The sequence below is a fragment of the Aquarana catesbeiana genome, linkage group LG07 (assembly GCF_042186555.1).
Source record: "Aquarana catesbeiana isolate 2022-GZ linkage group LG07, ASM4218655v1, whole genome shotgun sequence".
In the NCBI taxonomy this organism is placed as follows: domain Eukaryota; kingdom Metazoa; phylum Chordata; class Amphibia; order Anura; family Ranidae; genus Aquarana; species Aquarana catesbeiana.
Window position 1 is genome coordinate 330,679,665 of NC_133330.1, and position 15,500 is coordinate 330,695,164.

General features: G+C 39.2%; 1 protein-coding gene across 2 annotated transcripts in view; it reads right to left on the bottom strand.

Annotated features, from left to right (window-relative positions):
• Positions 1-8,936, bottom strand: part of NFIA (nuclear factor I A) — a 672,115-nt gene extending 663,179 nt beyond the window's left edge. Inside the window, exon 1 of one of the 2 annotated variants that reach the window (XM_073593840.1) lies at positions 8,774-8,936. In XM_073593840.1, coding sequence (XP_073449941.1) covers positions 8,774-8,869 — 96 coding nt within the window. In that variant the 5' untranslated portion in view covers positions 8,870-8,936. The remainder of the gene's footprint in view (positions 1-8,773) is intronic. The other variant, XM_073593847.1, reaches the window with a different exon arrangement.
• Positions 8,937-15,500: the final 6,564 nt, after the last annotated feature.

The following is a 15,500-nucleotide window of genomic DNA, read 5'->3' on the forward strand; positions in this document are numbered from 1 at the left end:
CCATGAAGTCATTCAAGTGGGGTCTCGGCACTCGGCTCCTCTTTTAACCCCTTATCACCTGCCTTGAAGTCCCTTTAAAAGATTGTGAAGGCCCAGGGGGAGGATCGACAATCATGTGATCACTGTGATTGGCTGTCACAGTGGTCACATGATCTGGAGGACGAGAGCTGTCCTTGACAGCAGAGACCGGCCGAGATTCGATCCATCTATGGGCAGGCTGGTTGCACTGAAGTCGATCCTGTCGGAATTTTTTACTACCGGCGGCTATAGCCACCAGCAGTCACCGATATTTTCAGGAAGTGAAAATCGCATCATCTATCGCAGTTTAGCCAATGGAAAATCACTGCGGAGTGAAGCTTTTCTGTAAGAAGTTTTTCTGTATATGATGAGATGTCAGGGATGGATTCATACAGACTTCTCTATTTTATATCAAAGAGCAACATAGCCGGTCTGGTGATCATTTCTCTTGTCTTTTCAAATCTAATCTGCACCTCATATGTTTATCCTCAGGATGCCGTCTTATTTTTTCTGCAGCCATTCTTTATATTGGAATTCGGTCTCAGCGGCTGTAAAGTAAAGCAGATTCTGTTCAATCCGACCTCCGACCTTCCCATCAGTCCACTGTGAACTGATCTGCCCCCCCCCCACTGTGAACTGATCTGCCCCCCCCTTCTCCCACTGTGAACTGATCTGCCCCCCTTCTCCCACTGTGAACTGATCTGCCCCCCCCCACTGTGAACTGATCTGCCCCCCCACTGTGAACTGATCTGCCCCCCCCCCACTGTGAACTGATCTGCCCCCCCCACTGTGAACTGATCTGCCCCCCCACTGTGAACTGATCTGCCCCCCCACTGTGAACTGATCTGACCCCCCACTGTGAACTGATCTGCCCCCCCCCCCCACTGTGAACTGATCTGCCCCCCCACTGTGAACTGATCTGCCCCCCCCCTTCTCCCACTGTGAACTGATCTGCCCCCCCCCACTGTGAACTGATCTGCCCCCCTCCTTCTCCCACTGTGAACTGATCTGCCCCACCCCCACTGTGAACTGATCTGCCCCCCCCACTGTGAACTGATCTGCCCCCCCACTGTGAACTGATCTGCCCCCCCCTTCTCCCACTGTGAACTGATCTGCCCCCCCCTTCTCCCACTGTCAACTGATCTGCCCCACCCCCACTGTGAACTGATCTGCCCCCCCCCCCCACTGTGAACTGATCTGCCCCCCCACTGTGAACTGATCTGCCCCCCCCTTCTCCCACTGTGAACTAATCTGCCCCCCCCCCCCACTGTACCTGAGCCCGATCTTTCTCCAGCGATGTGCACGGGAGCCGCGACTCTGCTGGGTCTCTCCCTGCTCATTGGCTGAGACAGCAGTGGGAGCCATTGACTGCCGTCAATCACAGTCAATGAGCCAATGAGGATAGAGAGGGGGCGGGGCCGAGCCGTGGCTTTGTGTGTGAATGGATACGCAAGCAGTGGCTCACAGGGCTGGGACAAGAGGTGGGCAGAAGGGGCCGCTGCCCTGGGCACTGTGGTATCATGTGAGGTGGGGGGGGCACCACAAGGAGATTGGGGGGGGGATTTGTGTTGGATGGGGGACTTTGGGGGGCTGCAGGGGGTATGGTTCTAGGAGGGGGGGATGCTAAGAGTGGTTAGTTACGGGATTTGTTTTGGGAGGGGGACGAGAGGGGGAAGAATATTTGTGCTAGGTAGGGGGGATTTGGGAGAAATTTGTGCTGGGAGGGGGGATTTGAAGTGGTGGGGAGCAGATGTGTACTAGTAGGAGAAATTTTAGGGGTAGAAGATTTGTGCTAGGTGGGGTGATTTTTTTTTTGGGTGGGGGACATTTGAGCTGTGGGGGACTTGGGGAATGGGGGGGGCAAAGATTTGTGCTAAGATGGGGGGGGGGGGTTTCAGCGAGGGAGTGGATTTTTACTGGGAGGAGGGTGAATTTATGCTTATGTTTTTGTGGGGAAATTTTTGCTGACACATAATGCTCATATCTTGCGGGGAGGCGCAGTTTGGCATGTTCGCCCTGGGCTCTGGATGATCTTGTCCCAGCACTGGTGGCTCGGGAGCGCTCCTGCTCAGGTGCCCCCAATGCAAGCTCTGTGGGCACTTGGCAGGAGGGAGGGGCCTGGAACGCCAATGGGGGGACCTGAGTAGAGGAGGTTCCGGGCTGCTCTGTGCCAAACCACTGCACAGAGCAGGTAAGTATAACATGTTTGCTATCTTAAAAAAATAAATAAATATTGCCTTTAATATCACTTTAAGATGCCGGCGCCGGGAATCCGTAGACTGGTGGAAAACCGGACCGGGTGAGGATGGCGCTGGATCTTTGAACAGTTGAGTGACTGTTTATTTTTGTAGCTGCTGACTTTTATTTTTGCATAACTGCCAGAAGCTCCTCTTTAACTCCTAGGCACCGAGTGCACATAAATATTCGGCCTCACGGCGGCCGAGCCTTGGCGCCGAGGGGCCGCATATTTGTGTGCATTAACGCCAATAGAGCTGTGCCGAGAGAGCGAGCCCTTCGCGAGTGCGCGCTCCCGGCACAGTGACCAGCGGCTCACGTAAAGCTCCCGATCGCTTCTTTTATTTCTCTTTTATTGGTTGAACTGGATGTCTTTTTTTTCAACCTGACTAACTATGTAACTATGAGTTTTCCGATCATGTGACCACCGTGACAGCCAATCACAGTGGCCAATGGTCACAAGCCCCGCCTCCCAGGAATGCCAAACCCCCTTAAAGACCCGGCGGGAGCCGGCACAAAGGGGTTAAATACCACTTTAAGGGTTAAGTGAAGAGGTTAGGTTTAGGAGGTTAGGTATAAGTGACTAGGTTGAGGTTTAGTAAGTGATTATTAATTCTTCGGTTGAGATAAACTAATATCATGTATGTGTGAAGAATCTGAACGCAGGGCGCTTTCAGAAGGGGCGACAATTGAGCTGCACTTCTAAATGTAGTCTAAGTGAAGGAAAACTTTTTGGCTGAACATGCACTTCAAATCTATACCCAGTAAGGAGGTATACTGCTCCCCGATTGGGGAAATGGCGATATCGTGAGGGACAGCAAGGCCAGTGTCGGCCATTGAAACTGGGAATTCCCAATGTATTCGTCTCCCTAAAGGAAGCGAAAAACTTTGCGTTCCTGGTTTTGGGAGTCTTGGAATTCAGGACTGACAAAGGACCAGATGGACCCCTTTACCATTTTAGTTTATTCGATTTTTTTCCTTTAATTCTGAGCAACCAAACATTTTTTTTCAAAAAACTGGAATTCGGTCGTTTTTTTCGGTATCTAATACATCTGGCCTGAAAACATCAAGGAAAAAAAAAAAAATCTACAATTTCGTTGTATCCTTCTCCTTTGCTTTTCGTTACTCAATCTTCACTGAGATTCCTGACCCTACATAGCTGTTTCCGGAAGCGTCATCTCATTATTATCTGGCAGCACCATCTGTAATTTGCAGACATATAATTTTCTTGGTAAAGCAAGTCATAGGTACTTAGGAAGGGATATTTTACACCAGTTTCTGTACAAGAACACGATGAACAGACTTTTCGGTCTACTCTTTAGCCATGTTTTACATTACAAGAAGCATCTCAATGAGAGGTCAAATTACCCAATTTTTTTTTTTTCAATCACAAGCTGTCAATGGTTAAAAAAAAGTACAAGTCATATGAGGAGCCCCAGGACCGGGGAAAGTAACATAAAGGGTTAAATGACAGCAGCTAAAAATAGTTCTGTTTACCATACTGTTTTTAATTATCTCTATCACTGTTTTGCCTCTGAATTTTTTTTTTTTTTTCAAATGATGGAAAGACTGAAATAGACTATCAAAATGGAAAATGAAACTCTTTCTTTACCAATAAGTGTCATTTTTCGTTGTTCCCCCCCCCCCAACAGCCTTGTCACTCACTCAGCTGGGACCATTCACTGTCCTTCGAAGTCACTTGAGACAGATTAACTCCTGAGCTCCTGATAACTCCTTTTGACTTTTCAGAGTACTTTTTGAGCTACTTTGTCTTAAGGGCAAGACCTTTCTTGACCTTTTATAAAGCTGACCCTCCAATGAGTGACGTCCAGGTCATGGTATAGCTAATCATAATTAGTCACCCTCAACTGGAACTAAAGAAGTGGCTTGGAGAAACTACGGAAAGTCTTCCACTTTAGGAAACAAGTCCTATTGAATTTGACTCCTTTTGACTATTCTGAGCACTTTATTTTAACTACTTTGACTTTTGAGTGATGTCCAGGTCATTGTATATCTAGTCAAAGTTAGCCAACCTCAACTGGAACTGAAGAAGTGGTTTGAAGAAACTACGGAACATCTTCAACATTATAAAACAAGTCCTATTGAATATGACTCCTTTTGACTATTCTAAACACTTTTTTGAACTACTTTGAATTTTTGGGCAAGACCTTTCTTGGCCTTTTATAAAGATTACCCTCCAATGAGTGATGTCCAGATCATGGTATAGCTGGTCAGAGTTAGCCAACTTCAAATGGAACTGAAGAAGTGGTTTGAAGAAACTGTAGAACATCTTCAACATTATAAAACAAGTCCTATTAAATGTGACTCCTGACTATTCTCAGCACTTCGGCAAAGCCTTTCTTGACCTTTTATAAAGATGACCCTCCAATGAGAGAAGTTCAGGTCCTGGTATAGCTAGTCGTAGTTAGCCACCTTCAACTGGAAAGAAGAAGTGGCTTGGAGAAGCTACGAAACATTTTCAACAATTTGTGACGTTTAGCTCATGGTATAGCTAGTTGTAATAAGTCACCTTGAACTGGAACTGAAGAAGTGACTTGTAGAATCTACAAAACGTCTTCAACATTATGAAACAAGTTCTATTGAAAGTGACCAACTACTACAAGCTTGGGATTCAGAAAGAATAGCTAGTCAACTGGACCGAAGAAGTGGCTTGGAGAAGATACAAAACATTTACAACAATGTGTGCAGTCCAGGCCATGGTATAGCTAGTTGTAGTAGGTCACCTTCAACTGGAACAGAAAAAGTGCCTTGAGGAATCTACGGAACTTCTTCAACATTACGAAACAAGTCTCATTGAATTTGACCAATTACTACTAGTTTGGGCTTCCAACGGCATAGCTAGTCATGGTAAGTCACCTTCAACTGGAACTGAGGAAGTGGCTTGGAGAAGCCACAGAACATCTTCAACATTATGAAACAAGTCCTATTGAATGTGACCAATTATTACTAGCTTCGGAATCCAACGGCATATCTAGTTGTAGTTCATCACCTTTAACTGGACTGAAGAAGTGGCTTGGAGAAGCTATGAACCATCTTCAACATTACAAAACTAGTCCTATTGGAAATGACTAACTACTACTAGCTCGGGATCGTCAACAAATAATTTGTTGTGACGAGTGATGGTGTCTCAAAGGACTAAAGAACTCTTTATTTACCGGTGTATCATGACTGGTGACTTGGTGTTTTACTTTTTTTCAGCTTCTAGAATTGGTTCTAAAGAAACGTTGATCAATGGAAATGAAAAGATGGTAAGGACAACACTTAAAAAGTAAAAACAGTCAGGATTTTTTTTATTTTTGGAAAGCCAAGGACATTCTCAGGGACATACATATCTGCAAAACTCAGAAAAGCTGGTAGCTACGTGTTTATTCAACATAGTCAGCTACTCTTTGCAATGCCTGAATAAAACTTGTGAGATTTTTCATTGTTCTAGGACCCCAAAACATACTATCCATTGCATGTATAACAATCAATAGACACCCACCAAAAAAAAAAGAACCCTGTAATAAAGTACAGCTTTCTCACCTCTGGCCTACACATTGCAAGTTACAGGTACCCTAAGCCATACATCAATGTTTAACATTGCAACTACACTTTTAACAAGTCTTCGTTATCCTCAACTCATGTTACAACGAAAGAGAATCGGACTATGATACCTCCTTTTCTTCACTATAAACAATGACATCATTTTTATTGCAATGGGAAATCAAACAACTATCATCTCATGCATACTGTATTAGAAAAAAAAAAAAAAAAGAGACGGATCTAAAATTATACTCGACCACACGCCGCCCGCTAGGACAATAGCAGGACTGGACGAATGTGTAAGTACAAGCATACGACAAGCACCAACTTTTTACATTGTATACAGTCAATGGAAACTTTAGGTGAATGGGAATGTAAAGAATGGACAACGGTAAGTACAAAGGTCAACAAAATATACATTGTATGTATTGCACTTTCTGTAGGTGTACATAAGAGATAGATAGATAGATAGATAGATAGATAGATAGATAGATAGATAGATAGATAGATAGATAGATAGATAGATAGATAGATAGATAGATAGATAGATAGATAGATAATATATATAGATAAAATAGACAATATAGGTAGATAAAATAGATAAGATAGATAGATAGGTAGATAAAATAGATAAGTTATCTAGTTAGTAGATAGGTAGTTAGTAGATTAGATAGATAGATAGATAGATAGATAGATAGATAGATAGATAGATAGATAGATAGATAGATAGATAGATAGATAGATAGATAGATAGATAGATAGATAGATAGATAGATAGATAGATAGATAGATAGATAGAAAATTCTGCAGAAACATTTATTATACTTAAAGCATATGCATTTTTTTAACAGTAAAATAGATCACTAAAGAGTTCTATCATTCTCTATAGTTAAGAATCTGTCACTTGCAAAACATAATGCAATTCTCTTAATATTTATGTAATTAATATTAAAAAATCCACTATAGGGTGCAGCCATTTTGAATAATTCTAACGCAAAAAAGCTGACTTTTTCGGAGCTTCTCTGTAGCTCAGTCGGAGGCACCCAAGCAACCAACTTTCCACAGCAAAGCACTCTGCAATAGCCGCACACGTTTCAAAACAGGTGAGACAATTATCGCGCTGCCAACGTCCGCTCCACGACAGGCGTGATCTGGTCTTGCATGTGACAGATTCTCTTTAAGCCTTCAAACATCTGTACAATCAGTCAAATAACAAGCATCATTAAGGTGGCAATTCCTTTAGCCCCCCCAAAGAAAATTTAAAAAAAATTGACAGATAACGTGATATCGTCCACTACTTTGAATGACCATTTCCACTTAACATTCCAATACAGGAAGCCGTTGAAAGGCAATCAGAATTTAATGAAACGGACATGACAGCTGAAGCCAAAGAGCATGACAAATTGGAAGAATCTGTTTTCTCTCTCTTTTTTTTTTTTAAGAATTGGAAGTGTCAGGTGTAGCAAGAACATTTTTTTTGGTAAACGTCTCTAAATAGTTACCCAGCATGAAACCAGCAAGCAGCCTTGTTAAACTTATAATATATCAAACTTCAGACGATAGGCAACTCAATAAAACCCAAGAGAGCATCCAACGGCAATCTTAAAGTCAGAAGGAACAAGATGCAAAAGTGCCCAACAAAAGGAAGTGCCACGCTTGAGCATTGAAAAATTCACGCCTATCCCGTCATCATTAGCAATCCAAATATTTGAAGGACAGCGTCAATGGTACACAAAAAAAAAAAAAAAAGAAAGGAAAGAAAGCGGCAGCCGTCGTTGGATGGGGTACAATGAGAGTGACCAAGTCTTGTTTTGGAATCTCGACTCAGCAGCCTGTTTGAACTGATATCTTGAGTGAAAGGCAGTGCAGTTCACGGTCTAGTTAAGAATGAATAATGCGTCCATTGTCCCTCTCGCAAAAAAAAAAAAAACTTTCTCTCTCCCTCGAAGAATTCACGCTCGCACCGAAGAATAATAATTATGACCCACTCCGAAAAAACTGCTGCGCTAATGAATTAATCCCTAACGGACAACACTCTTAATGACTAGCAGGGCACATCAACGATCTGACGGCTCTCTCTTCTCCACACCCTCCCCCCCCCCACCCCTTTAAAAAACAAGATGCGTATCTGGTCCCCCAACAATAGCCAATTGTCAACGCGGCTCTCCCTCTCTATTTTCGGCCCCCCGACGGCTTATGGACTGGAGATGTCAAAGGTGACCCCGGCCTGGGCTGACCGTGGTGCGCGAGATAATTCGGTCCCCGGGAAATTTTTTTTTTTTTTTTTTTTTAATTAAGCCAAAAACCCCGCCGAGAGTGAGAGAGGGAGCCAGATTACGAGAGATCTTTAACACGAAGATCCGGAGTATTATAGCGCCGTAACCTGCTCAAATGTAAACAAAACTAGGAAAAGAAAAGGGGGGGGTGGCAAAATGAGAAAATAGTTCAAGAGAACTCGGGATGAAAGCAGGCTTGCTCCTGAGACTTAATTAGCAAGAACACAAGAAGATTTTCCCAGCAACACCTAGGCTGCTTTACATCCGCCTCTCCAAAACTTTAACCTGTTCCAAAACCCGTGCAAAATTTTTTTTTTTTTTTTTTAATGCAAAGACAAAACTTTTTTTTTTTTTTAATTGAGCTCCCAACGAGACGGATCTTAAAACTATCACTCATTCTTTTTTTTTTTTTTTTTCTCTTTTGTAGCAGCAGGACGGTGCATCCGCTGGCAGGCATCAATAGCCCCCTTGTTATTAAGTGGCACGGAGGAAACCAAGAGGGGCAAACGCGAGGCGGACTCATTGAAGAGCGAGAAAAAAAAAAAAAAAAAATCAAAATGTTAATTTGATAAATGCGAGGTCTGGGACATTTTGTCAAAGAGGGAGGGAAAAAAAAAAAGAAAAAGAGAGAGGGAGAGAGAGAGAGAGAGAGAGAGAGAGAGAGAGGAAAAAAAAATGCAGTTCGTCTGCCAACTTACCATCCACCAAGTTCTGGCTGAGATGTCATAGCAGAGTTGCCATTTGATGGAGCCATCAGAAGTTTTCCCCGCCATTATGCTGTCAGCAAGCCTCATCTGATGCTAACTCACAGGAGATAAGACACCTAATTGAGAAAACATTTGCACTGGCATGTTGGGCAACATGTAGCCGGGTCCATACCATATGGAATCATGGGTAAAAAAAAAAAAACTCCTTGACAATGAACCAATCTCTCACAGACCCAGTGGCAAGGTGAAGCTGAGATGAAAAAGTCATCAGCTAAGAGCGATGTCTTCTGCCTCCCCCCCCCACCCCCCCCCCCCCTTTTTTTGTCCGTGTTTTTTTTTTTTTTTAAATAAGAGCCCACTGATCCACATCAAAGTGAGGCGGCTAAAATTAGGACTTCAGCTCTCTCATGAATTTAGAATTTTAGTCCGTAAAGGTTCCCTCTTCCTTTTTTTTTCGATCTTTTTTTTTTTTTTCACCAAAGTAGAAAGAGAAGATTTAATAGGACAAGAAATAAAAAAAAAAAAAAAGTCAGGTAGTGGACGTAAAAGAAAAAAAAAAAAAAAGAGAGAAAGAGAGAGAGAGAGAGAGAGATCGCCACAGGCTATTAGCCTAAGATTTCAGCTTGACAGATGGAATTGCTTACAGACTATCATGCAATGTTTGGATTTTTTTTTTTTTTTCTCTCTTCTCTCCCGACTTTCAGAGCTGATGCTGTATCTGCTTTTTACAGTCACGGCTTTATAGCTGCAATTAGGAGGGGGGGGGGGATAAAAAAAATTAATTAATTTAAAAAATAAAATCATAGGCGATCGAATTTTAAGGCGTACGTGATATTGATCAACAACTAATTCGAAATTTTAGGACCTTTGGCCGTGGAAAAAAAAAAACAAAAAAACATGTAATGAATTTTGCAACATTTTGAGGTTATGATTAATTCAGTATTTTTAACTTTATGTAAATCTCATGATGTTGTGCAGGAAATTTATGCATATGCTGTTTGTTTTTTTTTTTTTTATTTGTTAAATATTTCAAGAATGATTTATTTCAGTAGAAAAATAATTTTATCTGTCTAATCTAACCAATTATTTATGCTATGCATGTAGATGTATGTATGATAGTATGTACAGAACTATATCGTTATCTGTCTCAGTAGATATCAAAATATTATAACCTTACATATATAAAACAAAGATATCTAAAAAATATTTATTTGAAAAAAGCTCAATTTTATTTAGTTTTATGATTTTTTTTGGTAGTATAAGCCATTCTATACGCATGCATTTTGGTTTGCGTTAAATCCTAACTTAAAGGTACACATTTGCTACAAAGGCAGGTTTTTAAACCATCTGCTCGGTATATAAAATTAATTTGTTATATGAAAAAGAGTATATACGGAAATACTAAAACATACAAATGACTCGTTCCCTGGCTGCTTAAAAAGTGGCTTGTAAATTGGACTGACTGTGTCCTGAACTCTGGGTCTTGAACAGGTAAACACACACACACACACACACATATATATATATATATATATATATATATATATATATATATATATATATACACACACACACACTGTATATAGTTCCAAGAGTAGTCAAGGCACTCTATCTATGTTTGAAGTGAATGTCCAGGTGCTCACCCACAAAGAAATCCATATGGATCTAAAACTGGTTTAGAGGCATTCATGGGCCTTGCAGAGGAGGAAGATAATAAAAAAACAGCAGTATTTTTATTTTCAATATTTCGATGAAGCTCAGTCCATCTTTCTTAATATATAATGTAATACATTATATATATATATATAGATACATATATCTATATATCTATATATCTATATAGATAGATAGATAGATAGATAGATATCTATATCTATCTATCTATCTATCTATCTATCTATCTATATAGATATATATCTATATATAGATATATATATCTATATATAGATATATATATACACAGTATAAAATAATGATAATATAATATATATAGATAGATATCTATATAGATATATATAGATATATTTATTTATTGTTCAAGACACCAGAGTTCAGGACACAGTCAGTCCAACTTATAGGCCATTTTTAATAAATATATATATATATATATATATATATATATATATATATATATATATATATATATATATATATATATATATATATATATATATATATATATATTGCACATACACATACAAAATCTAAGATATAAACATATATAAAATGTAAATATAAAAATCTAAAAAAATATATTATATATAATACACATAAAAATTGGACTGAGTGTGTCCTGAACTCTGGGTCTTGAACAGATATAAACACGCATATATATATTTCACATACACATAAAAAAATTAAAAATATATATAAAACAAAAATATAAAAATATTGTATATAATACATAAATCGACTGGGGCGGTCAGTCTGGGGATTTCAAGGGGATTGGCAATTCTGAAATGCAGGTAACTATTCTTCAGGGGATATGTAACAGAAAAATAAAAAAGAAGGAAGAAAGATAAAGAAGAAAAAAAATAAAAAGTATTGGTAAGTATACATATACCCACACAGACTACAGTTATCTTGTAACCTAATTTTGGTCCTGCCCCTCCTCCAGACATAAGATTTTATCATTACAGTAGTGCTCATAGCTCTGTTTTATGTGGATGGTCTTTGAACCTGTTTGAATATTTTAGCACTCCTTTGTGTGTTTTATATAGGCATTTATCCCGCCACAGCTGGCGAAGAAGGTGTTAAATTTCACCAGTGCGGGCAGCAGAGCGGACGGTGGACCAGGACACGCCAGTGTGACGGTCGGGAAAAGCATTCATCGTCTTACATTACTTATGCTTCGTTAACAAGACACATTTTTTTCCCCCTTTTTTTTTTTCCATCCATGACTACAAAATTTAAGACGGAAACCCAAAACAGTTATACGCTGTGATATCATGTACCTCTCAGAATTTACACCCTGACCTCTCCTATTCTTGCGCTGGATTGTTCGTCATCAACTACTGCACCCCCCTTCACACCTGCAGGAACACGTGCTTCCCAGTGTAGGTGTCCTATGGTGTCTTGTTGTTTGCCTCTTTTCTCTGCCGGAGAGTGCAAAGCTGGTTCAACGTGTCCGATCGAATGCATAAAAGTTGGTAAAGCTCTTGCAAGACATTTCCCCATCCGGTCTGCATACATGGGCACTTGTCTTTGGCAATTTACCATCTTTGAGCTAGAAAGAAGATTTGGTGTACGTCGCTTCTTGACGTTGGTAGGAACCCAATCCCTTTCTAAAGTCATTTTCGAGATATTGCAACATTAGGAATCCCAGTCGCTACAATCCAATGCAAACCTTAACATGTTCATATATTAACGTGGTCAATATATTTAATATCTGCAGTTTTCATTAAAATAATCCCTGGTGACCCCACCATGAAGGTCCTTGCTTAGGCACTTCCTGTTATAGGGTGACAACGCTTGGTCCTTGTCTCCCAAACCCGGTCATACAAGCTGACAAGTGGCCATTTCAGCACACATTACGCAAGCATGGTCTGCCGTAGTCAAAAAACCCACCTTGAGTGTGTGCAGACAGGAAGTTTTTGAAAAAAGGCGACAGGAGATCGGCAGCATTGAGATGTACAAAACATTAAAAAAAAAAATGAAATCAAGTATTTTTTTTTTTTTTTAAAACAACTTTTTTTATTATACCCTTTTTTCAATTATATTTAGCAAGCAAAACATCATTCAGGTAGGGTTTACATCTACTTTACTGCTCCTCAGACGTGTCCTAAATGCATTGTTCATTTTTTGCAGGCAATAAATTACACTACAGGTTGTCTCTAAGTGCGCTAAAAGACTCCTGGGCACTTGTGAGGGAAATTGTGATGTATAGGTAAAGACCAATGGTGGACAAATGACTATGGAATGGAGGAACCAGTCTTTCCAATTCAGGAGCCAGCAGGATTGTTTTTTGGAGGCCAGCTCCATTGATGACAACTAGAGGAAACCTCAAATGTTGGGTGCCATGTATAATTTTTAGGGAGCCTTGGCTAACCTGGCTCCTGGGATTTGTCCAGCTCTGGGTAAAGACATAAAGCCCACCATTTAGTCCAATGCCAGATTGTCCAATCCAGTGATCATAACTCTAAAAAAACTGTGCGGTTACTCGCGACAATCGATGGACAAGATAAACCAAAGCTCGGCAAAAATTGAAGTAAGTTGCCATAACTAAGGTCTCGACAGGGGACGGGACAGAAGCCATGAGGACCAGAATTTAGCATTGTGTGCCCTGTGTTTTGCGCAGTTTTACATCTGATATATGTGTATGCCGAGTCTGAGGCTACATACACTGCACTTCCTGTGCATTAGTGCTAAATTGCCTCAGACATCAGTGTTTGTTTTTTTAGGTGCCACAATGTGCAAGAAAAAAAATCAATTTTTGTTTTTTTAGATTTGTTTTTTTTTTAACCTTGTAATTGAATTTAACAAATCCCAGCAGAAGTTTTTTTTAGCCATGTAATTGTATTTAAAAAATCCCAGCAGAAGTTTTTTTAGCCATGTAATTGTATTTAACAAAGCACAGCAGAAGTTTTTTTTTAGCCATGTAATTGTCTTTATCAAAGCCCACTAAACTTTTTTTTAGCCACGTAATTGTATTTAACAAAGCCCAGCAGAAGTTTTTTTAGCCATGTAATTGTATTTAACAAAGCCCAGCAGAAGTTTTTTTTTTTAGCCATGTAATTGTATTTACCAAAGCCCGGCAGAAGTTTTTTTAGCCATGTAATTGTATTTAACAAAGCCCAGCAGAAGTTTTTTTTTTAGCCATGTAATTGTATTTACCAAAGCCCGGCAGAAGTTTTTTTAGCCATGTAATTGTATTTAACAAAGCCCAGCAGAAGTTTTTTTTTAGCCATGTAATTGTATTTACCAAAGCCTGGCAGAATTTTTTTTAGCCATGTAATTGTATTTAACAAAGCACAGCAGAATTGTTTTTTTTAGCCATGTAATTGTATTTAACAAAGCACAGCAGAAGTATTTTTTTTTAGTCATGTAATTGTATTTAACAAAGCCCAGCAGAAGTGTTTCATAAATGCAGACTGAACTCATCCAAAACTCATCCATATCCGAAATGCAGCTAATGCTCTTGTACTGCATTAGCAACGACGCAAAACAACATAACAGGATTGTTGGTAAATACATTGCAAAAACTCAGTACCGTATGGACAATTATTCCTAAATATCTCCATGACCCAAGGGTTTATCAAGAGCAACTATCATTGATTACTTTGTTGGGTATCTCACATTCTTCCTATATATATTTATACAATAAAATGTTGTGTGAAGGTTCTCATTTCTCCAGGCCATGCTGTATCTAGCAGTATTTGGTCAAATTTAATTGGACTTATGCTGTGATGCTGAAAACCTTTTGTAGCTTCGCTTAGCCAATGCTTCAGTTCTAATGGATGTCAGGAAGATACCAAAAAATTTATCAACATAATATAAAATAATATAACATAATATATAAAATATTACATTATATTAAATAATTATATTAAATAATACAAAATATAATATAATACAAAACATAATATAATATAATTTGGAGGGCTAGGGGCTACCCCTACTATGCCCCCAGCAAGGGAGAGAATGGACTATCTTGGTACCCAGGAAGTAACAAAAACGTGGTCAAAGAATTTAAATTTTATTTATACAAAATTGATTAAAAAAGGACACATATTCATATGCATGAATAAAAACAATGATTGCAAAAACATATATTTTTCAAGTTGGTATTGCTGGTAATATAATATGCCCAGGTGATACCGAGGGCACAAGATGTAATTAATTCTCGATGCATAGCAAGTCCTCTACATGTTTCGTGGTGACAACCGCTTCTTCAGGAGGAATGCTGTGTGTGAAGATACTTATATCTCCAGGCCATGGTGTGTCTAACAGTAATTGGTCAAATTCAACTGGACTTATCCTGTGATGCTGAAGACGTTCGTAGCTTCACTAAGCCACTTCTTCAGCTCTAATGGATGTCAGGAAGATACCCAAGAATTTATCAATATAATATAAAATAATATAACATAATAGATAAAAAAAATACAATAGGTAATATATAATATAATAAATAATATAATACAAAATATAATATATTATATATATAATATAATACAATACAATATATATATAATACAATATATAATACAATACAGTATGGCTTATATATTTTTTTTTTAACATGGGAGTGTCTGTGCATTTGCAGTGACATTGGTATCCATGCTTATTACTCCTCACTCTGCTTCTTGATGTCTGTAGTTTATTGGACAGATTGCTTATCCTGATTGGATGGTGTCATTTTAAGGGGGCTTATGTGCTTTACTATGCTTAGACTTGCAGCAGTTCACTAAACAGGTAGAGCTCTCTGTTGTAACCAAGCCCATTAGTGCTTAGGCTAACGTGTACCTGTAGGCAAAACCTTTTTATTTTTAATTTTTTTTTATGGAAGATTTCCTCTAACTTCCTGTAGCGTCTCTGGGATGAAGGGAAATTTCCGCAATGGTACAGATAGCAAAAAAAATAACCTAATGGGGTTTTTAATGTGATAATAAAATCACTCCGTGGTTACCCGTTGTGGCACAACTAGCGGTAGTCTCTGTTAGCAAAGGACCGATCTATCTATCTATCTATCTATCTATCTATCTATCTATCTATCTATCTA